Here is a 25,062-nt window from a genome sequence, read left to right as displayed (position 1 = left end):
AACGCTACGGAAGTAGTCCGCAAAAAAAAATAAAGAGAGGTGTATCACTCCGCGCTGTTCTGTGGCCGTGTGGTCTAACGCGTCGCTCCGGAGAGTCGACAGGCAATGGGAGCGCGTGGGTTCAAATCCCGCATGGTGAAACTTTTTTATCACACATTTTTTTTTCATCGCAAGTTGAATTTCGCGTGACTTGAATGAGAAAACTCGGTTTGTTCAGAATAGCTTGAATATTATGCCGTGTTCTGAAATGAACTCCATGCATCGGTTCATTTCATGCATACCGCGTTAATGTGAGCTGTCCGAAATTGGTTGTCAATGAGCTCGCACCGGCTTTTGGTCAGCAGTGGCGGTTATCTTCCCGATTCTGCAGCATTGTGACTATACTTTTTAGATGCAAGTGAGAGGTGTGTGCGAAAGATGACATTCATTCGTCGGATTTAATTAATTAGCACAGTGGTGAGTGCTCTGCAGTGGCCCGATTAACAAGTGGCCATCTGCAACTTTCGATTTCGCCGTTGCCGAGGAGCCCACTTTTTTTTTGTGGGCCTCTCTTAAGGTACCTGGCATGTTATGAATTGTTCTGTGGAACCGGTTAGCGGCTGATCCAGTCTTCGCCAAAAAAGTGTGGGACCGACTTTGGCACTGTGCTGTAGAGATAGCCCAAAGAACTTGGCGAGAACAATTATCTTTTTTTACTGATTGCAATGTTCAATGCATAATGTGCCTTCCTCGTGAAATAGTTGGCCTTCACCATGTCAGGGCTCGACTTCGAAGGGGCCTTTACGCCAATGTAGGTCCGGTGGACGCATCCCACGACGTCTGTGATGCCGCCGCGCAGAAGAAAACGCTCCTCAACATACGCACGCTCGGCCGCAGTCATGGGCAATGCGAGCCACCGCTTTTGCACAGCCGCGTCGATAAGCGCGTTGGAGATGTCCCTCACACAGCGGCTCACAGTGCTTTATTGGCGTCCAATAAAGCGGTCTGCGCCGACGCTCCCCTGGAAGCTCCCAGTCGCGAAGAACCGTAGGGCGCAGAGGACTTGCTCTTCGTGCGAAAGCGAATGAAGCCCGGTACGCACTCTCCGCAGGCGTGGGTCGTCGCCTAACTATTTACACAACCATCGTACTGATTTTTTGGACAGGCGAAAATGTCGCTAGAATTCGTCGTCGGCCAAGGCAGTAAACGGGTCCAGCCGGCCGTACTGACATTTGCCGTCAGAGGAAGCGATTACCCAGGCTGCTGCTGCTGCCGCCATGACAGTCCCGAGATGAATTCGGGGCACTTCACCGTTCACGAGTTTAGCTCCGAGTTCACCTGTTAATCAAAACCATTGGTCACGCCCCCGGCGTGCCGTACATAAATTATAGGCGTACGCGCTATGGGTGGGCCACTCCCAACATCCCTGCCGGCTACAGGTGTGCTGTGCGGCTGTGCTGATTGCTGACAGACATCGACGATGTTGACCATCGAAATATAACAGGCAAAACGGACGTCATCGCTGATAAATCTAAGCACCTCTGCGAAGGACACGCAACGTGGCGAAAGCCGCCGATTTCTTCGCTCGCATACCAAGATTGCACAACACTATAGCCTGTTGCAACCACGTAAGACACAGCACAACGCTGAAGGCGCGTCACACCTGCTTGCAAGGCGTCAAACACGGAACACGACGATGAACCGGTGCTTGGAGCACGTCCTACTCCAACAACATCGCATCACAGGTGTTTGGCTTGGCTGTCCTTTCATCGGTGATAAAGCTCAGCATCAATGTGTCAAATACATCTGGGATCGACAAACGATCGCTGCTCCAGACCCAGTGCAATAAAGTGTTTGTAATTTCTAGCACGCAAGCACTGCGTACTTCACAACCGTAACACCTTTCTCTGTTATAAGTCCGATTCCATTATTACAAACAGGATCTCTCACCTGCCCGAATGATATGAATGCGATGTCCCTGCGGTGTACAACGGCGATCGACGTTAGTGACCAAACCAGTCCGCAAAACCTTCAAGTGCGCGACGTTAACAAATACTACGGAGATACGCGCGCCACCCCCTTCACAGCTTTTTGTCAGCGTCTGATGACATAGGATGAGTTGTGTCGCTGGGTAGCACGCTCTTCGCATCCGCAGTGCACTAAAGAGGCGTCACACACAACAGGCATACGTAATGAATTATTGAACACAGCCAAACAGCATTTTTTTTTCTCACACCGCATCACAGCCGCTCGCACGGCCAATTTCTACCGCTGAGATTCGCCAAGAGCGTACTAAAAGCAATGGTTGGCCATAGCGGGGTGCGGTAGCGGCCGTAGCAGCGGAGAGCTCCACCGGAGGTCACTGCAGAGAGCAGCAGTGACGCGGGGGTGCAGTGAAGCTCAGTTTTTTGCTTTTGTTTATTATGCAAGCCAGAAGATGCATGACTGTTATATTTTGATAAACGACACAATAAAATATATTATCGCAATGGCCGAAAAATAAGACAGATTCAGCGTGTAGTAGTTGCCCAGTCTTTCCAGTCGAAGGCAGCGCTACGGGCGGCGTGTCAGCGCAGGAGCTCTCTCGTTTTCGACACGGTGGGCTGCCGCTCTAGTTCGTATGCAAGCCACGCTGCAAGCAATTGCCTCACTATCGCCTCTAGCGGCAGAAAGTGTCAAATCTTTGTTAATTTCCTAAAGCTATGCTTTTCGACAACGCTTCATTGGATTCCGATTTTAAAATACATTTGGAAATGAACAAAATGTTCATAATATTATCTGTTGCCTTTTAAGGTATTCGAGAGAAGAGAAAGGGTTGATACAAGAGTGCACCTAGTGCGCACTGTTCGTCTTCGGAAATGGAGAGACAGATAGAGCTGAAAGAGAAGACACGCCTTTGACGCGCCCGAAAAGGCGTGTCAAACAGCTAGCGGCGAGTGTGCAGATAGATAGCAGAGAAGTCACGATTTCACGATTGCTGATATGGCGCTGATAACTTCAGGTAGCGCTGCGGCCTGGTATTGCGCAGTGTATTATGTTTGAAGTGTGAAACAGGCGCGCAGGGTGCTCTTGTATCGCCTTTACGTGGCTTTATCTCTACATTTTATTGTCCGCTGCCTGCGCACGTTCCGCGCTATCTTCGTTCACTGACTGCCGTCATCGCAAACTCGGATGAAACTCGGGCGAGCGCCGAACTCGGGCCTTCCGGCATAGCGCCCCTGTACAAAGAACTTATATCCAGTCACTTGGCTCAAACCAAAATAGTGAAAAAAAGCCCTTCCCTGGCACCGTGAGCATACTTTAACAGCCTGAGCAACAAATTGTTCTGAAAGTGGCTAAAAAATTCATTCATTACATAAAAGACATCGACTATTCATGCCACCTAAAATTCTTCAAAAGGAAGCAAATAATATAGAAACAAAAATTACCATTCCCACACCTCACAGCAATGGCCAGTGCTGCTGTCTCGCTTGAATCCTGCTTTAAAAGCGGACCTACTGGTGTCAGCCATGGGACGGCCATTCAATTGCATAAAACCACAAGGGCGTTTGTAGATGAAGGCGCGGCTGGAGGTGGTTGCACATCATTCCCTTTGTGTTCCCTCAATTGTGCCATGGCAGGTGGCCGACAAAGTAAACTGAGCGAAGAGGGCAGGCCCAGCCTATAGTCGTTTTCAGCCTCACTGCTGTGCACAATTTGAAAGGCAAAGTTGCTAACGGCCGATTCTTCCTGGACTACATCAGCTAGATCACACACTCATGATGGGTGTAGTGGTCAAGTGGATACAGCTAGCACAGGAAAAGGCTAATTTGGAGAATATTGGAGAGGCTGTCGCCCTGCAGTGGGTATAGTCTGGCTGATGATGATGAAGGATGATTGAATACCAATGAATATTTCACTTTTCTTACCCTTAGCGCAAATCGCTGCACAGTCCCATAAATGTTGGTTATAAGAGCATAAATCTGATTGGGAATGAGAGGGCAAAGACTAGCCTACTGGCATGATGCAACAGCGTCAGTTTCGAGTGACAGAATAAATTCTGGTTCCTTGCTTAAAATGCTTCTGGATTTATGCTCTCTTCCAGAAGAATGCATGAGAACTGGTGTAATGCCCTCGCAGAAAGGGCAGACGTTAAGGAACATGCGCATGTTCTTCCAGAGAACGAAAAATTCCAAAGTAGTGGTATGACCATCGGTCATCACTGCTGGGTCAGTATGCCTCTGCGTCTTTAGTAATTTTCTAGCATCCGTGGGTAACTCTGGATGGTATGGCTTCAGCACTTTAAGCAGGGAATGCAGGTTAGAAGCAGGCTATTAATTGCCCACACGCGCAAGTCGTGCTCTAGACATTGAGTAGCGGCACCAGACTCAAGTGTCATCCTATCTTCATAAACCACCAGCTCCTCTATGTCAGAAATCCGCGACAACTCTCACGTAGCACTTTCTATGTCAGAGATGCTGCTAGCGGAGCTAAAATCCGACAAGTGAGAACTGCGGCTTTCAACTGCCTCCTCGGCTGGCGCTGATAAAGAGGATAAAATAACATTATGCGATTAAAAGGCATCTTGATACTGTTCTGCTCCTGTTGCGCACAATCTGCTGCCATGACTATTATCAAGACTGGCAACTGCCAAACAGTTTTCTAGTTCGTCGTGAACAGCCTCTGCTCTTCTTCGGCGTCGTTGCCGAAAGGACACTTCGCTTAGCGAACACTTCATTCTCTTCATGATGGAGCGAATGTAGCACTTTATCAAACTATCACGAAGGGGATGGGTAACATATATACACTACTGGCTTTGTGCCAACCAACACAAGTCACAGCACAACAATGGAAGTCTAGAATCACTCACCTTTGAGGTCATCCTTTGGGCAAGCCTTTGTTGTTTCAGCTGAATTCCAGTGAAACCACAACGAAACACAGCAGCGCGGGCACGGCGACCGCAAAAAAACTATACTAGAAGAACAAAAAACGTGAAGGTCTTGCCACGACTGCCGCTGACACGCAGGTCCTCGGATGAGCGCGCGTCGCAGGATTGGCTCTCGGCGCGGCTGCGAGTAGCCGCGGTTTAGATAGTTTGGATTTGGATTTTTGATAGTGATCTCCATATATCCATTATACTGCGGGGCGTCAGTGAAACCAGAACTAAATTTCTTCGGCAGTTTTAATTTTGTCTGCGTATTGTATTGAAAAACAAAGTAATTACAGCTGTTTAAAAATATTTCCGATAGAAATATATCTTTCTACCTTAGTGTCACAGAATGCAAGTACACTTTCACTGCTCACCATTTGCATAAACACCACATGCAAACTTGCACTCGAAGTAAAAGTTCATAAATAGATAAATTAATACTGTCATGGTGAGGAGAAGTGATCTGGTACTGGCTTTTCTATTTGGGCTTCAGAAATAGCCCGAGAGAGCAGACAATTAGCCTACAGCATGAATGTTATAGCAATGCCATCGTATGTGGTTCAACATTTATTCATCATTTGACAATATTGCTGCAATGTGAAAAGACCACTTTAGAGCAACGTTATCAGCATGTTGCTTAGTAACATTGCAGCAACATTATCTAATGTTGAACAATGTTAGCGCAACATAGTACAACATTGGCAAGGTTGTTGCAACGTTGCAGTAACATACTGTGCTACTAGGGTTCCCTCTATTGTTATTGACCGCGTGTTGGCTGGAAGCATTCAGAGATCCGCATTATTACAATTTGTGGCTAACGGTTAACAAAGAATACCTGTAATCACCGTGATGACACTGTGGACAAAGGAGAACGCTTGATCTCAAATAATATTCAGAACACTGAAGCAATGTTCAACAGCCTAAAGAAGAAAACGGGTGTTTACGATAGGTAGCGAGGCGTTCGAAATAGTGAAAGAATACGTTTACTTAGGGTTAAGATCCGGACCCCAAAGCAAAATGAAGATTAAAAAAGATGCGGAGCGCATTTGGGAGCCACTCTCTGATTATAAATTGCAGTTTACCTGTCTCCCCCCCCCCCCCCCCCAGAGCAAATTATATAACGGTATAACGGCACTCGCATATGGGGATGAAACGTGCAGGCTAACGAAACAGGTTCGATTTATATTGAGGACAACGCAGCGAGCCTTGCGAAGGAAAACAATAGCTGCCACGTTAAGAGACAGGAAGATAGCAGAGTAGACCCTGGGAAAAAGCGCGAACTAACGACATCCGAGTCGAATCATATGAAGTACTTTATTATTTAACATTTTCTTAAATTTGCTTAGTATGAGCAGTAAAGTTCAAAAATGTGTCAACTTATAGGACGAAGAATGTACGATGATCTTCGGGATGAACTAGTTGAGATGATAACAACTGGAGTTACGTCGTCTCCATACTTTTTCGCGAAATAAAAGCCATGTACTCAGTCTTGGAAGGATTAATTATCAGTGTTATTTTGGCACGATATGTTTAAATTGGCAAACTCTTGGTTCAGTTCCTCGATTAATGCTTTGATGCTATTATGTCAGTTGAACACAGTCGTGTCATCTGCGTACAAAGCACACTGTGATAACGACGAAAGGCATAATGAAAAACCATTAATGTCAGTTAATAACAAAAGATAACCGAGTGTGGAGCCTTAAAGAACTGTGACATTAACGATATTTTGATTCGGAATGAACTGATGATATGGGCACTACTTGCTTTTGGTCCAGTAAATATCTTCTGAGTAATTAATTGTAGGGAGGGACCGGCTATGACATGTGAACAAGGTTTGCTTAAAAGAATGAGGGGTTCAATGCTATCGAAGGCTTTAGTCAAGTAAATAAAGACTTCTTGGAAGTTTTTATTAACTAATACCGCTGGATCAGACTGTCTAAGAACGCGACACTTCACAAACAAATTTAACCAAAAAGATTAGACATGTTGAGTATGTCGTAAATTTGAGGAAATAATTAGATTTTTTTCGCTTGAATGTGCCGGTATGCATCGGGATGCTGATGCAGGCCCAGTCACTCCACCGGTACCCTAGGGTTTAGAGATAACAAAGGTCATGCAAATGAATGTGAGCTAGAAGTTAGCAACAAGCGATTAGAAGATTGGTGGCTTAAACGCAGAGATGTGACATAAGGTTAGAAGTGCAGGATTAAAAATTGTACTGAACATGGCGATTGGTATAGATCGATTTATTACTGCATTAAAACAGTACAAGAAATATAAAGAAAAAACTTGGAGGGTGCACTTAAGCTTCGCCTTAAAGGCATGACGCGATAGCGTAATAAGTTAATTCGAATGCATATATGCAGAAGACAATCATCTCCTTTACATTCATAGATACCCGGAAGCCCTCATTCCCCTCCTGCTGTAGTGGTTCAGCGGTTAACCGATTTGCCACTGTCCTGTGATGACAGTTGCTCTCATCTGTTGGCCATTTGCGGTCCAGGTTGCGCTTGCCGAGCGACCAATTGTTAATTTTACTGCAATCTGCCACAATGGACAGTTTGCTCACTATTCGGTCGGTATGTTGTGGTGACGCCGAAAGGGCACGTAACCTAGGTAGCACACCTGCATCCTAGGTTGTTCTGGGCATCACATGCCAGAGTCCTGATCATGATTTTCCGCTCACAAGGCCAAAGCTGACTCCTCCACCTGATTTTCTGAACAACGGAGCCTTACTCCGTTGCGTTAAAAATTCGTGCATGGTGGCAACTGGGACCACTTGTTTAAAAAAAAACTGCTCCAACCGCCCGCCCGCCCGCCTGCCTGGCCACCCGCCCGCCCGCCCCTTCGCCCGCCTGCCCGTCCGTCCGTCCGTCCGTCCGTCCATCCCTCACGGTCCTTTTTTTTTCACACAGCCATGGCTTCGTGGAAACCGGCCGGTTAAGTGAAATCGCTGCATGCATACAAGTCGTCACTCAACAAAACAGGCACAGCTGCCTGGCCTAACAGAAACGATTGACTGAGTTGCAGAGCGCAAACGTTCCGTGCCGCGGGCACTTGACCCTTGCTTATGTTTGCGTCGAAACAAATATTCGCACTAAAAACTAACGCGTGTAACCGCTGCGGCGGATAACGCTAGGAGCGACAGTTTTCACAAAGGGCGACCCGTACCTCTCAACAGCTGATCAGAATTACTCTCTTGCGAGGCCGAGAATCGCCCTACTTCACGGGCAATCACAGAAGAAAAACAGCTTTTGTGTAATATTTTCTTCGCGCCTACATAGCTTATTTGTAATTTCCTTTGCTACATGGCAATAACGAAATGTGTTGCGCGATGTCTCGACATTTAGCGACGGTTCTGCAACATTTGTGCCGCGGATGTCGGTGATCGCAGTCCAAAAATAGAAATGCGCTCAAATCAAGCGCTCTTGCCTTTTTTCCCTGGGCGTCTTTGTGACCCTTCTGCGTACAGCAAGGCACTAAGCATTATGTGGGCACATTGAAGACGGTGAAACTCGAGCTCGCGCGACGAGTACGTGCTGTGAATCCGGCGGCTATCCTGCAACATGGCGGATCGCGCGCGGTGACCGCTAGATGGCAGTGCATTTCGCATGAGGTCTATACCCGAACGAAGAACAACACCAGAAAACAAAAGTAATAGGGAAAACGCGGACAGAACGCAGTCTGTTCCTTCATTAAAAGGCAGGCCACCACTTCAGTTTTAACTATTTCTGAGAAGCTATGATTTTTCGATATTTTTGAATCTGTAGTACGACACAACTCAATAATTAAGCGGCTAATGGCTCTCAAGGAAAGGCTTGCAGCCATTAGCATCTAGCGCTTCTCATGACGTCGGAGGTAATCCCCTTAGACCTGCTAGTGTGACAGCGGAGTCTGTGGCAGGTGAAAGAGCACTCACAATCGACGGCCTAATAGCCTTAACAACGGGGTTATGATAATCGGGTGACACCTATGCCTAGGGGGCCTTCCCTCAGGGGAATCTCCTGCTTTGCTCTTGAGTTCAGTACGACTCTAGAAAATAAAATAGTTTCACTCGAACTCACACGTCTAGGTTGTAATGCTTCGTTGTGAGGTACCAGAAGCTTAGGCAAGCTCCACTTCTTGCGTCCAAGTGAATGAGTGGGCTGACAATGACAGCGCTCCTTGAAGCAGACTCTTGGTTCTCAGCAAAGATGAAACGGCCTGGTAAAGAACGAAGAAGAGTGGAGCAAAGTAAATCTTTCAGCAAGAGTAATAGAAGCAGCATGTCTAAGAAATATCTCTTCGAGATAAAATACGATCTCAAATTAAAGCAGACAAGCTTATTGACGCAAGCGGCAAGATTTCAGACGGATTCGTTTTTTGAAAGTTCGAATTAAAGGGAACGTCTGAAATATATTGCTTGTTTGAGTAAATATATGGATGCTTTTACTTGTGCTCCGTTATTTTTGTTTGTCTGGAAGCTATAGTTGGTTTTTAATTTTTTTTTTTTAAATCCGCCCAAAGGATGTTTTTTAAATCTAGTTTGCGAGTCGTTATATTAAACACGGCTATATCACGCGTCAAGTTTTCCACCGTGGCCCGCTTTGACACCGCTATCCCTACAGCAACGCACATAGTTGTGAAAGACGTCACGGTGCCTCCAGGGTGCATTATCCTGGTACTCAAGTGGAATGATCTATTTCACAACAACGAGGGCCCGGCGGGCGGCCATACTGCGCCGCTGCTTGAGCCGGTACTTGGGTTGTCAGTGGTCTCATCCAACTACGAGTTCCAGCACCTCATGGAACTCACGGCTGTAACATTCGTCCCCAACGTTGCTGAGCCCCCAGATTTGTACGCCGTGGGAGAACCCACTTCAGAGAACGCTCGGCCACGCCACGTGCTTGCGTCTCTCAAAATAAATCTGGCCATGAAATGTGTTGGGAAGGATCTTCTGTCGGCCGTAACTGAATTTGCGGACTACCTCACCAAGCGCTCAAAGTTCAGTCGAACTTCAGTCGCCAAACATTGCATTACAACTGAGATTACGCGCCCCTTCTGCCAGAGCCCATGCTCTTTTTCCACGATGGAATGAGAAGCCAAAAAAACAATCAGGTCACCAAATAGTTGCTTGCGATTTTACTCAGCCGTCTACCGACCCGTGGGCAGCCCCTGTTGCACTTATGAAAAAAAAGACAACGCTGTGCGCTTCTGTGTTAATTGCAGGAAAATTAACGCCGCCAAAAAAATACAGATTATTGCGGCGACCTGCATTGGGAAAATGCGAAAGTATTGACGCCTACTCTGCACTAGTCGCCTCTCTTTATGATTTTCTTTTTGTTTGTTAACTATTTAACTACTGAATTAGTGTAATTTTCTTATGCTTTAATTAAACATCGATTTATTACTCTCATTATGCCCCCTTTTATCTCAATCAACGATTTTGGTTTCTTAAATTCGGCGCCGTGGTTGTTTTCCCGTCCGCTTACTCTATCCCTGCCCAGCCTATTCAACCATCCATTGATTGTTGCTCATAATTAACTAATTAATATATGTTAATGAAACTTTTTCTTCGATTAGTTATCACTCATAATACACACTTCAAATCATTTCAAACTTTATGTTCACTCCTTTGTCTGTTTTCTACTATCTTACCGTCCGCGGCTGTTTTCCCGTGAACTGACTATATCGACGTATGCGCTACTCGGAAGTTTTTTCTATATTTTTTTTTTGCGCAGCATCCTCACACCGTCCGCGATCGATCACAACAATTCCTTTGACGCTAGCTTTTCTGAAAACATCACAACTCTTTGGGACACATTTTGCGGGCACATTGTGGTGACACGGCTCCGCCGACATAGCCTAGGAATTCTTTAGCATTTAAGGTACATTTGCCATCAGGGCAGGATCGATGACGAGCTAGACATGACATCTCGTCATTAGGTGCTAAAAGTGAATACTGGTAAGTAGATGTGGACGAGAGAGACCGGGCGAAGACGGCTTTCGTGACACCCGATGGCCTGGACGCGTATAATACCCCTGTCAAGCGCGCAAGTTAAGTGCACTTACGGGGAGTGCGCTTCGGCATCCCGAGTGACACTTTGGGCTACGCGGTGCTAAACGGGAAAGCAAAGTGCACTCGTAGTAAAAAAAAATGGCGTCAAAAAATGAACGGAATTTATGAAGAGGTCGATGGAAAAGAAAAAGGTGTCAAAATAATTTATTGCTTAACGTGATAGCACAAATAAAACAAGGTTCGACCGTTTTTAACGAAGGAACAAAAATAGAAATAGAAGAAAAGTCAAGACCAGTCAAGACTATTCAGAATTGCGGCAACAAACAAGATGGCCGCGGGCAGCGTTGTTGCATCGGACCTCGTACCTTTGTTTTGCTGCTTTGCCTGTAGCTACAACGAACGAATTTTTTCTAAAAACAGTATTATAGCATGTAAAATAAAATTGTAAGTACTTTTTATGCACTATACGTATGTGTCTTTGAAGTCACTGCTGGCGAGGCTACGCACTCAGCGCTCAAAGTGCGTTCTGTGAACGCACTCCGACATGAGTGCGCACTTTGTCAAGTGCACTTATGTTACGACGTTTAGCTGTGCTAGAGTGCACTTTCAGCAAGTGACACTCTTCGTAAGTGCACTTTATTTTGCGTGCTTGACAGGGGTATAAAGTATTCCCATTTGGTATGTCAACAGTGCCCGCTATGTTACAACGCATGGTGGGCATTCGTCGGTTTTGGGGTCTTCTGTTTAGACGCTTTGTTCAAGATTTCTCGACAATCGCTGAACCATTAAACTGACTAGCTCTGGACGGCACGCTTTTCCGGTGGAGAATCGAACACGAGGCTGCTTTTCTGGAGATTTGTAGCCGTCTACAAAGTACTCCGAGGCTCGACCATTTCTTTGAACACAATGCAATGGGCGTCCACAGTGATGCCAGCAATGTTGGCCTTGTTGCGGCACTGATACACTTTCAAGACGGTGCAGAACAAGTCATTAGTTATGCGAGTCGAACACTTGCGTTCTCCAAGCCCAACTATTCTACGACTGAAAATGATTGTCTTGTGGTAATATGGGCCATCAGCCAGTTCTAAGCGCACCTTTATGGGAGACCCTGAAGTGTTGTAAGCGACCAATATTCTTTAAGCTGACTGGCGGGCTTCAAAGATCCTTCAGGGAGATAGGCTAGACGTAGCTCATGCTTGCAACAGTGAGACGTAAAAGTCTTCTAGAAATCGAGACGTAAGCATCAGGATGCCGATTGTTTGTGACGCGGACCTACTCCAATAGATTCTTAAGAAACTTCCGATTATTTTCCTTTTCTAGTCGCTGTTGCATCAGCTTCACAGTACGGACTCGGAGTTAGCGCCACTAATTGATTACCTCAAAGACATCAACGCTCCCGTTCCGCGTGGTTTTTTCGTCGAATGCACACATTCACTTTTTGGTCCGAGATTTCTAAAAGTGCACTTTTACCAACAAAAAGAAGCGTTACTATTTGTTTTTCTATCACAGTTGCAGGCCGCGATCTTCAGTGCCTGCCATAGTGCACCAGCCGCATGCCACCCTGGAGTCAGCGATACATTGGAACAGATTAGATAAAGGCACTATTGGCCCTGGTTACTCCCATCCGTGCGGGCCTACGTAAAACATTGCGTGACTGCCAACGTAGAAAGTCTCACCCATTGAAATTCGGAGGATTCACCTCGTCGACCCACCGAATACCTATTTTTATCAAGTGGGCATGAGCCTCCTTGGTTCTTTCGCGAGATCATCGTCTGGAAAGCTTAGATAGTCGTCGCGACAGGCTACCTGGCGCGGTACGCTGAGGCAATGTCTCTTGTCAAAGGCACTGCTGCTGAAGTAGCGCAGTTCTTCGTAAACAACGTTGTCTTGCATCATGACGCCCCGCTGCAGTTCTTACTGACCCGGGGACAGCTTTCACGGCCCGCTTAATCAAGTCCGTTGGGACTCTGACTCACACCGACTATGGGTGGGCTACGGCGCGTCACCTTCAGTCACGGCACAGTCCTGCCGTACGTGACGTTTGCGTACAATACCTACCTCCAGGAGACAACCCGTCTGACCTGCTTTCAGCTTGTCTTTGGTCTCAAGTGACCACTATGTTGGACGATCCCCTACTGCGACTCGTGCACTGGCCTGGACGTAGAAACCTTTGTTCAGCGTGCAGAGGAAGCGCGGCAATTGTCACTGCTACGAATTCACCCTGAATATTAAAGTGACGTTGTCAGTTTAACCCCGAAGGCCTGTTCTTCTGTTATGCGCTGGGTGACTTGGTGTCGGTTTCGACACCTTTTCGTCGCCGCGGACTTTCTGAAAAGTTGCTGCGCAGATACTTCGGTGCTTAACAAGCAGTGCACCGCAGCAGTGATGTTGCCCACGCAGTTGCTACAGCCGCCGCGGCGCGCTCATCACGGCGGATGCACAGTACTCGAATGAAGCCTCATCACGACAGACTATCTGACTGAACTTGCGGGTTATTACAGCTAGTCCACCACCGCGCTTCTACCCTTTTGCTGTCTTTGCCCTGTTAGCCACACTATGTCCCATCCTGTCGATGGCACAGAAGAGGAGGGCAGTGATACATGCAAATATAGATGAAGTAAAGCATGCGTTAGTAAAATTGGAAGATTTTGCCTCTCGCTTGTGCGCTCGGACCACTTTCAGGCCACCGCAGTATTTCGGTTCTGCTTCGGTGGTTCTACTTCAGGCTATACATTAGAGTACTGGAAACTCTCACTAAAAGGTAAATCAACAGGATAGCTAAGCAGGCGAGTTGGTGATGCATTAGGCAAAAAACAGCGCGAACAAAACCTCTGACCACTTATCACTGGTTTTCTAAAATGGTTACCTTTGTACATTCTCCGCGTGTGGTCGAATCGAGGAAATTCGGGAACATTTCTCAATGGGTCGTTGAGTGTCCATTTGAGAGAATCACTGCCGGTGTGCCAGCCGGAGAAAGTGCCTCCTTCGAACGAGTACTCGGCTAAAGGAGAAAAACAGGAAATAAAAATTTTGTCATCCTTGCAAAACCACCACCTTCGAGGTCCATAAGAAATAGTGCAGTGTCGCTCTGAGTAGATTGAGATGAAGCATCTGCTGCCTGAGTGTGATCTCGCTACCTGAATGAGAGCGCTCAAGTCAGATTTAAATGGTATCTAGTAGCAGTAAGTCAAAATTGCGAAATCAGAACGATATTTTGACTTAGCCGTACTTCAATGTGGGGTACTTGCATACGCACACTTTATACGCGCACTTATTCACAGAATCCGGGCTCTATTCACTGCAAAAATTGTTATAGATGCGTTCTCAGGTACTGTGGCGTGAGTGTACTCGAATGAGCGCGAAGATAAAGGAGAATAGGAAGCAGAGGTTCCACACTCTGTGCAGCGGCGCTAACTATCCTTATCTTAGTCATCATCATCACCATCAACATGGCTGCGCCCACTGCAGGGCAATGGCCTCTTCCATTCTATCAAATTAACGCTGGCCTTTGCCAGCTGCGCCTACCGAGTCCTCGCAAACTTATTAATCTCATCCGCCCCCCTAACTTTATGCCGCCCCCTGCTACGCTTGTTTTCTCTTGGAATCCACTCCGTTACCCTTAAGGACCAGCAGTTATCTTGCGTTCACATTACATGTCCTGCCCAAGTCCATTGCTTCCTCTTGATTTCGACTACGATATTATTAACCTGCATTTGTTGCCTTATCCACTCCGGCCGCTTCCGATCTATCACCTATAATTTTTCTTTCCATAGCTCTCTGCGTTGTCCTTAACTTTAACTGAACCCTCTTCACTAGCCTCCACGTGGCTGCCCCGTAGGTGAGTACCGGTAAGATGCAGCTGTTGTATACTTTTCTCTTGAGGGATATTGGTAAACTGCCAATCATGACCCTACAAAATCTGTCAAGTGCACTCCACGCCAATCTTATCGTTCTAGTCATTTCTCTCTAATGAACCGGATCAGCGGTCACTACCTGCCCTAAGTAGACATTCTCTTACTACTTCGAGCGCCTCGGTGTTGAATATTATATTATAGGACCTCGCTAGACTGTTCAATATTATAGCTATAACTATGTCTTTTGTGCCAGTAGCCCGATGTGTGTAAAGCAGGCGATGCAGGTGAGGAACTTCTCAGGGAGACTACTGCTGTCTGTAGACCAACATAGTGTTTAAAACAAAGCGGTAGGTTCGCGGCATGTGGTTCCATATTAATGCATAGAAGCAAAATATTTCAAAGCACGCTTCTCATTTTGCAGATCGTCTATGATGGCCTGCCTTCGTAAACAACCAACAAATTCATCCTAGAACAGGTTCCCCTTAGCGAAAAACAGTATGTGCTACAAAAGCATTTTGAACATATTTTATCAATTTCATATTTTGCTCACATTTTTTGTTCCGATGCTTAACCTGCAATACGAATGTTTTCTAAGTGTTACTAGGAATAGCTCAGCAAATGATGACGACAAGGGCGCAGCAAACAACAAGTCGTCCGACAAGTGCCATACTTGGCTTGCTTTATGTTGCGAAACCAAAAAACCCAACTGGGAGTTACAATAAGAGCATCGGAACGAAATATAAATCATCAGCTGCTGTGCTGCAGCAGTCAGCAAGAGCAGATCATTGTTTTCTTTGCAAGGAGGATAATCACGAATCCGCTGCCTGCCGTGCTGGGATTTCGTTAGAAGAAAAGAAGAAAATGCTACGTTTGGGAAGACGCTGCTTCCGCTGCATGAAACCAAATCACCGTTCTAAGGAGTGCAGAAGCAGCATTAAATGCGGTAACTGTGCAGGGCGGCATGCGACAACAATGTGCGACCCAGAATTTACTCATCCGAAAGTCAAAGCAAATGCAACCGATGCGACCACAGTCCCAGTGAATTTGCAATCTACAGTGAAAGAAACTCGCAAACGAGAAGTACTGCTACAAACGGCAACGGCGTTGTGTGCCGGTGAAACGAAAGCGGTATACTTACGTGCTCTCTTTGACGGCGGAAGCCAACGTGCATTCATTACGAAGCGAGCCTCAGAAAAACTCGGGTGTCGAGTTCTTGAAACAGAAACGTTAAAAATTGGCGTGTTCGGTGGACATCACTCGGAACGAGACTTTAACAGAGTGCTGGTGTCGCTAACCGCACAAAACAAGAAGATTCAACAGATCGAAGTTCTTGAGACGGACATCATATGAGAACAAAGAATCCCGGTCCCTGAACACAGGATCAAGAAACTACTTGGACCTTTGGCTGTGGCCGACAGGACCTGCGATAACGAAAGAGGTGACATCGACCTCCTCATAGGAGCAGAGCATTAATGGGAATTTGTAACTGGAAGAAGCAAGCAGCTAGATGGAAAACTCCGAGCAGTCGAGACTGCCTTTGGGTGGTGCATTCAAGGACCTGTGGGAATAAAGATAGTTGACTCACAGAGCATGCAAACCATCGCCCTTCGCATATCATTGGCCGAGAGTGAGACCATGAACTGCTTAGAACGTTTCTGAACCCTGGAGTCTATCGGACTCATGGATAACGACGACTGTGTTGGGCGACACTTTATATATACCCACCGAGAGACGATCGATGCACTATCTTGCTCGGTGAGGCGTTTTTGCGCAAAGACTGTGGGCCCGCATATTGTCCCAGAACTGCCGTGCTGGTGGCCTTCGAATCGAGGTGGGGGGGGGGGGGGGGCATTTAAAATTTAATTGCTAGTCGAAACTTGAGTCCGGCATTGGTGAGGAGTCGAACTGTCAACCAAGCAATACACGGGCGTCTAAGGAGGCCCGTCGGCCTTCCCACTCGGGGTCCTTTTCGATGGCATGTTCGGGCCCGGAAGTACACAAGGTGGCTTTGCCGGTATAATGCTACCATGTTCTCCGCACGTAATGTAAAGAAGTGGTAATTAGCTTCCTGCTAGAAGTTACCATAAACGAAAGAGCGATAGGAAAAGGAGAGTTTTCACTGTTCCCCCCAAAACGTCATTTTGAGCCCTAGATTGTTCCACTGCAGCTTGAAGTGTAATGCAAACATTTTAGCGCTGACTGCCCATTTGTTCGAATTTAAGTATACTTTGGACGGATTAATTGCGTATTTCCGAAAGTGCACTTGATACACAGTGCCAACACCCAAATGCGGTTTCCCGAAACTTGATTTGAAGCATTAGGTTGGTCAACGGCAGCTTGAAGTGTGCTGAAAATAGGCTAATGTGGACTACCCATTTGTTAGAACTTAAGTATTCTTCGGAAGAATTAATTGTGTATTTACGGAAGTACACTTGAAATACATTGAAAACACGCAAATGCCATTCCACGAAACGCGGCTTCGAGCATTCGTCTGTTCAACGGCAGCTAGAAGTGTGCTCCAAATTGCAAATACGCTTCATAGGACTGCCCGTTTTTTTAAAATTCAAATATACTTCGAATGAATTAATTTCATGTTTACGAAAGCACACTTTTAATACATTGACATGATCCTAAAACTGCATACGTATATTTTCAAGTATTTAAAAAGTGCTTGAAGTGTGCTTTAAGTGAGGTAATTTTGGCATATTGAAAGAATATATTTCGAAAGCCAGGCATGAAATTTCAAGAACAAATTTCCTACATATTTTTAGCGCATTCATGGTTACAAAATATGTTTTAAATACAATTTAAATAGCCCGCCATGTATTCCAAACGTATTAGTTTTCGCTGAGGGCCTGAAAGTGTTAAACTTTATTTCCAAGGCCATATATTCTTAATCCACTTCCTTATGAGTGCAGCGGGGTGATTTCCTCATTGGGTGTACGGGTCGGCAGCGCTGCCCATGTGAACACATGTAAGTAATAAAACAGAAATATTTCTTTTGTTTAACGGAGTGCCCATAGAGGCGGCTGATTGCTAACAGTTGGCGAGTGTTTTGACGAAGAAGAGTGTGGGAAGGTATGCTACATCATTTACGAGCTATATATTTTTTTAGAATGCCGCAATAAATGTGGATTGTGAACGCGGTCATGCCGCAAAAGGAACCCTATCCTCTGGGTATTTCCCCGATTCGCGCAGGTTTTTACTGCAGGCTTAAATTTCTGCAGCCCACGCTACTTTTGCTCGCGAATACTACAGTTTAAACGCTAGCAATGTTTGCACTGTGGACAGTCCTCAAACACCACGATAAACAAACCGCGCCCGGCAGCAGACGACTAGCCCCGTTATTACGCAGACAGGTTGCATTGGCCCAGGGGTATCACCTGCGGTGCCGTCTGCTACAGTGAGCGGTTCTGTTTCGTGCGTTTGCAATGCCGTTGGAGAGTTGCTTTTTCAGATTATTTTGTCTAGTTTCAACGACTACATTAGTGAGCAAATGCAGCGCACGCGGCACCATTTCGTCTACATGTGAAGCTTGCGCATACGTTCTACACCCTGGAGACAAAACGTCTTTCTAGCTAGGGTATATCTAGGGTATATCGACCTTCACAACAAACGCATGTATTGGCATTTCAAAACGATAGCTTCGAAATGCTATAGGATACTTTCGCAAACTCTACTTTTTTAAACCACTCGCCAACGGTTAACAAACAGCCGGCTTTCTGGGTACGCTGTGAAACGTGAAAAATATGTGAGAAAGTTTCGATTACATGTGTTTCAACGGGCCGCGCTTTCGTTTCGTACTCTAAGCCGGGAATCGCCTCTACGCACACGTATCGCGATATTTTAAAAATGCACCTTCTTTTAAATAACGCTTCAAACTTTCAAAATCAGTTCCAGGATGAACTTGGTTGTTCACCACGCAGGAAGGACATCATAAGTGCACTGGTCAACCAGAAAACTGCATTGAACACTTTGGCTCCCACGTATTCCAAAAGATGCTACGCGTGATTTTCACACTGAAGTTTTACCCCTGTCACCCCAGCCAGCGAAAACAGCCCCACCCCACCCTGCTGACGTCAGAGATCAGAGATGATCTGTAGTTAAGCCGAAAAATTTCAGGATGGCAGGGCGTCAAGCACAATATGTTTACAGGATACCGTAAAAAAAATTAGAGGCAGACATACTTGCTGGTTCAGGTTGCCGTGCAGGTTGTAGTGCTGAAAGGAAAAAAAATTTCGTCATCCCACAGAATGTTGTACACCAGCCGTACAAGTAGCTTATAGTCAGCCGTCTTTACGTTTGCTCGTCCGTAGCGCGCTTCTCCACTCTTTTGAGCAATTAACCGGACGGCTGAGTTCAAACAAGGCAGATTAGGCCACAGAAACACTTGTTTGGAGGGACTGAATTTGTAAAAACAAGTTACTATGTTTTCTGCGGGGTAGCTGTGGCAAAAGTTGGAGGAAAGGCAAATTGTGCTCACTAGCAGAGTAGGGACTCATTAGCTTGTCTTAGTCCTGGGTGCACGAACTTCGGTCTAAAGCTAAGGAAACTCTTTTTTTTTTGCCGAATCTTTCAGCTCCCAGCAGAAGAACCAATTTTTTTATCTCCTTCTCTCTTCTCGGCAGAGTAGGTAGTGTAAATTTGAAAAGGCATTCAGTAAGCAGGTCCGCCAGAGCACTGTGCTCATAAGATAAATACACGTCCTGCTCTTGCCCTTTCTGAAGCCCATGTGCATCGAGAGGCACTCTTTCAGAAATCTCGCTTTTTCCTAACATTCGGAAGAAACAATCATGCAAATCAGCCTGAGGTGCCCTGGCTAAAGATTGAGAGGCCCGCAGATTGGGCGCCTATTGGGCTCTGGGAACTTCTACCCAACTACGGCATGGTCCGGGCTCTGTAGACGCAGATGGAAATGAGCGGAGTCAACGCACTGCGATTAAAAAAATCATGGTCACGATAAAGAAAGGAGCCCTGTTTACAAGAAATGAATTGTGGCATCATTGTGTAGTGGGCGAGATGGTATCGTAGCTTCAAAGAACGAAACAGAGCCATTAAAAGGAAGGATCAGGAAAAGGAAATACGCATCCGACCACTGAACTCACAGCTAGCGGTTTAATTGAAAAAAAAAATATATGTAACTACCTCAAGACCGCACACAAACTCACGCTATCTTCAAAAGATAGAAGCATGAAACCATAACGCATTTGCTGACTCGTAAACACCTACCGGCGTTCTTCCCGGTCCAAAAGTCATATCTCAAGCTTCATCAAGGCCACAGAAGTGCTGCTCACACACGAGTCAAGTTTTTTGAAGATATGATGCGCCTCTATGATTTCCCGCACAAGTTGCTTTTTGTGGCGATAAACCAGAGCAGTATTGCGGATATACTGAGTGCACTGGCAGGTTTTGCAATGTGTTTCCTGTTTAGACAAACCGGATCCTCCCAACGTTTTTTTATGTTCTGACAGGCATTCGTTCAGGTACCTCTTGTTTGGCGCATTTGAAAATGATTATAGGAGAGCGGGATCCTGTATACCACGCTTATTTTACACTGCACCTAGAGAGTGCCGTGACGCACCGCGACATTCTTCGGTGGCGCTATCGTTATCTTTCCTGCACTCTACGAGGGCGCCAAAGGTAGGCGTCTCATCAAACGCGGGAGAAAACACGAAAAAGTGCAGGGAGGATCTGATTCGTCCAAACTGGTCACACATTGCAAAACGTGCTAGCGCACTTCGTATTTTGTCAACACTGTTGTGCTGTATCGCCACAAAGACCAATTTGTGCGCGAAATAGTAGAGGTCAATCATATCTTCCAAGAAGCACACACGTGTGAGTAGGTCGCCCGTTGCCTTGAGAAAGCGCGCGATACTGTTTTTGGAAAAAGATGGATGCCTTTTTGTGTTAACAATAAGGAAAATAGTTATCTTTTATTCTTATTATTTTTAGTTAGTTTTGAGCTTGCGTCGTGTCTTTTCTTTTCCTGCTCCGTCGTTTTATTAGCGACTTTCGTTCTTTCAAGATGTGAGGCCAAATCACCCACTATTATATGTAGATATAATTCATTCTTGTAAACAGAGCTCCTTTCTTCACCTGGACTTTGATCTTTTTAAGGTCGTTGTGATGATTCTGCTCATCGCCCTCTGCGTCTGCAAAGTGGACCATGTCCTGGTGTTGTCGAACTTCACAGTGTACAGTAGACATCCAGATATTCTGTGCGCTCTTCAAACTTTGTCCAGTGCACCCCCGGATGATTTGTAAGATTATTCCGAACGCTGGAGAAGACAAGCTAGATTTCTTTGGGAGTGCCTTTGGATATACTGAGGTCTCAGGCACGGGAAAAGCAGGCACGTTCGTGTTTACCGTGAGAGCAGTGCTATGGCGGACCAACTTACTGAATGCATTTGGAAATTCACACTACTTACCTTGCCAATTTTGGAGAGGAGGAATAACCGCGAACTTCGACAGGACCGAAGAACGAGAAGAACACAGGACGAGCGGTATTTTTTTTTTCTCGATGTCCGGGGGGCAGATAGAAGAACGAAGGAAATAGCCGTAGGTTCTTGCTCGGCACTCAGTTGGAGCGATAAGGCTAGCGCAGAAACCACACTTGCTGCTGGACGGATGATGACACAAAAAAGAGCCCAATGTAGGAGAAATAAAGTTCAACAAGGGGAAGCTTTGGGCCAGTTGGTCTGAAATGTTGGAGAGGAGGAATAACCGCAAACATGGACAGGACTGAAGAACGAGAAGAGAGATGAAGAGGACAGAAAACAACGAGACATTCTCATGTTGGGAAATGCAAGACAGGGCAAAAAGAAAATTTCTTCAGCCTTGTAGCAAAGCTCTTCGTGCACCCAGATAGATTTTAACTGAGTTTTAACTGTGTTTTATCTGCAAAAACTCTCTGTTGTTAGTTCATCGCTTCGTCACGTCTTTCTTTTTCCTAGTTCTTCTTTTCACTTGCGCGGTTTCGTTCTTTGAATATGCATTGCCAACTCGTTCACTACTCTATGTTGCTACAATACAGTCACTCGCGAAGAATATATTGCCCCTGTATATATCAAATTGTCGTTTCAATCGAACAGTGGAACTTGACTCTATAATGCCCGTCAAAGCGTTCTTGCAACGTATTCATGCTTTTAGGTTACGTTTTTCCACTTTCATGTGCCCATTTTTGAAGATATCTAACCATTTCGCAATCGCAACAACATCAATATGTTAGGCTTCGACTGTACAATATCGATACGGCGATGGGAAGGAATTTTTGGCACGGACGGACGCGTTCTGGAGGGCTTAAAGCATTCTAAACAGAACAGAAAAATGCATCATGACTGCCTCACCAACCCTTGTTTATGTAAGTAATACTAAAAAGTGTATTATTAGGTTTATTGGGGTTTTAACGCACCAAAGCAACTCGGGCTATGAGGAACGCCGTAGTGAAGGGCTCCGGAAATTTCTACCACCTTGGGTTGTACAGTGAGAAGTGGAAAAAAAGTGTGGTACTGTGTAATAAAAATATAATAAAGACTGCAAACTTGACGGCGGCCGGCCGGAACGGGTGCCCAGTGAGGTTTGATTGTTCGACTGGGCGTGGACATCAGCAAACAAAATTAAGGGACATGAATTCGGCTGATTCTGGGGGAACACGATAGCACTGCTTCTTCACTAGCCAGTCTATTCCATTTCTAATCCCCTTCTGCTGCTGTCTACGCAGCTACTCAGCGATTAGCACATTGATAGATTGCGGCAAGTCCTCATACCACTAGCGGTTGAGTGGAGCGAGAGGCAGTTAAGTGTTGCGCCACTCAACTGGCATGTGGCTCTTTCAAACATAGCCACCGGTAGGAGACGCAGGTTGCTCTGTGAGTCGCAGGTTGCTCTTACCGACCAGTGCGAGAAGGAATGGCTCCCGCGAGGCACATTTCTACACAGAGCCGGGGTACCAAAGTAAAAAAAAAAAGAAACAGCGGATAGATTGGTCTTATTGGGTTGATTACAGCAACTATGCATCTTTTTTTGTTTTGTCAAGCGCAGGATTATTTTTTTTTTAAAGAAACGCTCCGTGGCGCTCCCTCCACATAGGACGGGCGTAGAAAACCCCGCTGAAATTCATCCGCATGTGACGCGGCAATCCTAAGCGCTCTCTTTTTGGCGTCTAGACATGCACTGGTAGCAGAGTAAACTACAACAAAATATAACAAATGCTTCTGACAAAGCTGTAAAACTTCGGCTCAGCGGCAGCGAATTAGGTAAGCGGGAATTCAAAAATAGAAACATCACATGCAGCCTTGCACAGAGGGCGGAGGCTTCGCTTTGGGTAAATGTCTAAGACATCTGGAATTGCCAAGATGCGCAGCGGTTACAATCGTCAGCCAAGGACGCCTACGAATAGGTCTCAAGGGGCGTCTATTAGAATCGAACTCACGCCTGTATTTTCAAATGCGTTAGCATTAGAATGGCCTGTGCAAGGGGTAGTGCGACCGCCACCACGCGTGGTGCGGTGCGAACTTTATGAAGCCGTAATAAGCTGCTGCATGGCAGGTCGCAACTAGCCCACCCGATTGTGAGCAAACTACACCCCCCCCCCTCTCCCCCCACCCGGCAGGTGGCAGTAAATGAATGCTTGGTTGCAAGAGGTAGCTCAGGAAGTGCAATCTGGGTTTCACAAGCCGCGGCAGTGGCTGATCGCTTGACCGCTGCACTACTGCAGCAGGAGTGCTATGAAGACTCCCAGCTATCCTATTTATCCATGTAAAGTAGGGAATTATTAATTCGTCATACAGCTGCATTTATGAATGCAGTTAACGGCTGCATTTATAAGGAACGCTCGCTTATTACGAACGAGGGTAGGGCTACTGTCAAAACATGTAATAGGTTAATAGCACAGCATCTCAGACACAACGACGACCTGGGTCTCGTAGCTCAGCTAGAAAGAACGAGGAGGCACTGAAAACAAGGCCCGGCAGTGAAAAAAAAAAAAACTTGGGCTTCCTTTAAGCGTGCAGATTGGAGAGAGTCTCAGAGCCCTCGTGACCCTCGCCTCCGGAAAAAAATTTCTACAGAAAAGAGACAGTGCAGACGAAACGGCACAGGGATACTAAATGCTACAGACACAAGCGCACAGCCTTGAAACCCGACACATCGGTTGGTGAAAGGAACTGAAAGTTTTTAGGTGAACGTCCTTCAGAGCACGAGGGTAGACGTCTGCAACCGGAGGCTGTCCTTTGTGATTGGCAAGTTTCGCGAGCTGCGATGCTTCGGGACCTGTTTTCGGCCGCTACGTGTCGAACACAAAGGCCGCCATAATATATGAGTTTTTATTGTCGTTCAGCGACCTTACAACCACGTACAAGTTTCAGTCCGGCGATTGGGATTATGCACAATTTGCTCACCGAAGAGCCTGTTGGTTTCGAACAGTACATAAAAAAACTAACTGCTGCTCATGATTCAAAACTGCGACGCATCTTTTCTACCTCGTCTAATTGTGGTCGCAGTGTTTTTGTCACCACCTAGTACCAAGTGCAGATCAAGCCACCGTACATCGGCTTCATTCACACCCTCAAGGTGTCCTATCATCACTGCCAAATTCAGCATGCCGATAGCAGTTCCCACCGCTGATGGCGGCTGTCTGGTTCGAATATTTTTGCACCCCGATGTGGAAAGTGCTAAGTACGTGCAGATGAGACTGACTGCAGTGTGGACCTAGCTTTGCTTCTGTAAAGCACGGTTTGCGTGCCATAGAACGACTGAACACGCTGTTTAACGCCCGCACGATTAGACACATGTGAATATTTAGCAACGCGTTGTTAATGTACAGATGGCCGGACACGATTTAGCCTGGGATGAATTCGCAAGTACGGATGATGCCGCGGCCATCGCAAACTCACACACTGTCAAAATCGTTTCACGCCAAGTACATGCACTTTCAAGGCGCGAAAAATGTGATGATGATGACGAAACTAGGCGACCTGCAACCAATTACCGTGAACGTTTTAACCGCATTAGTTAAATTGTGCTCTTCATGCTGCTTCTAAGCACCGAGTGCCTCGGCGACGAGCACATGTATGACCTCTCAGGAAAGCTTGGGAAGTGCCGAGATATGGTCTCCTTTAAGGAAGTCGACGCGCTTAACGAACGTTTTCAAGACAGCAACGCCGCTTTCTTCAGACTTCGCAATTCTAATCGGATAATGAGCAGTTCATCTACTACGAACTTCGTGTCAAATGAATGCAACCTATGTGAGGTCAGTTTCGTTGCAAGTCCCATCGAATGTGTAAGTAAATTTCGCAATTAACGCTAGCCTGTAATGCACTCAC

At 46.2% G+C, this 25,062-nt stretch overlaps 1 protein-coding gene across 1 annotated transcript in view; it reads right to left on the bottom strand.

Annotated features, from left to right (window-relative positions):
- LOC149370574 (MAM and LDL-receptor class A domain-containing protein 1-like) overlaps positions 1-25,062 on the bottom strand; it is a 126,066-nt gene that overhangs the window by 21,168 nt on the left and 79,836 nt on the right. Inside the window, exons 9-11 of the mRNA XM_089578006.1 lie at positions 18,928-18,960; positions 13,753-13,887; positions 8,953-9,091 (exon numbers count right to left, since the gene is read on the bottom strand). Of these exons, the coding sequence (XP_089434132.1) occupies positions 8,953-9,091; positions 13,753-13,887; positions 18,928-18,960 (307 nt within the window). The remainder of the gene's footprint in view (positions 1-8,952; positions 9,092-13,752; positions 13,888-18,927; positions 18,961-25,062) is intronic.

The sequence above is a fragment of the Amblyomma mixtum genome, chromosome 1, assembly GCF_055824585.1.
Source record: "Amblyomma mixtum isolate Tamu chromosome 1, ASM5582458v1, whole genome shotgun sequence".
Classification (NCBI taxonomy): domain Eukaryota; kingdom Metazoa; phylum Arthropoda; class Arachnida; order Ixodida; family Ixodidae; genus Amblyomma; species Amblyomma mixtum.
This window is presented reverse-complemented; position numbering and strand designations above follow the sequence as displayed.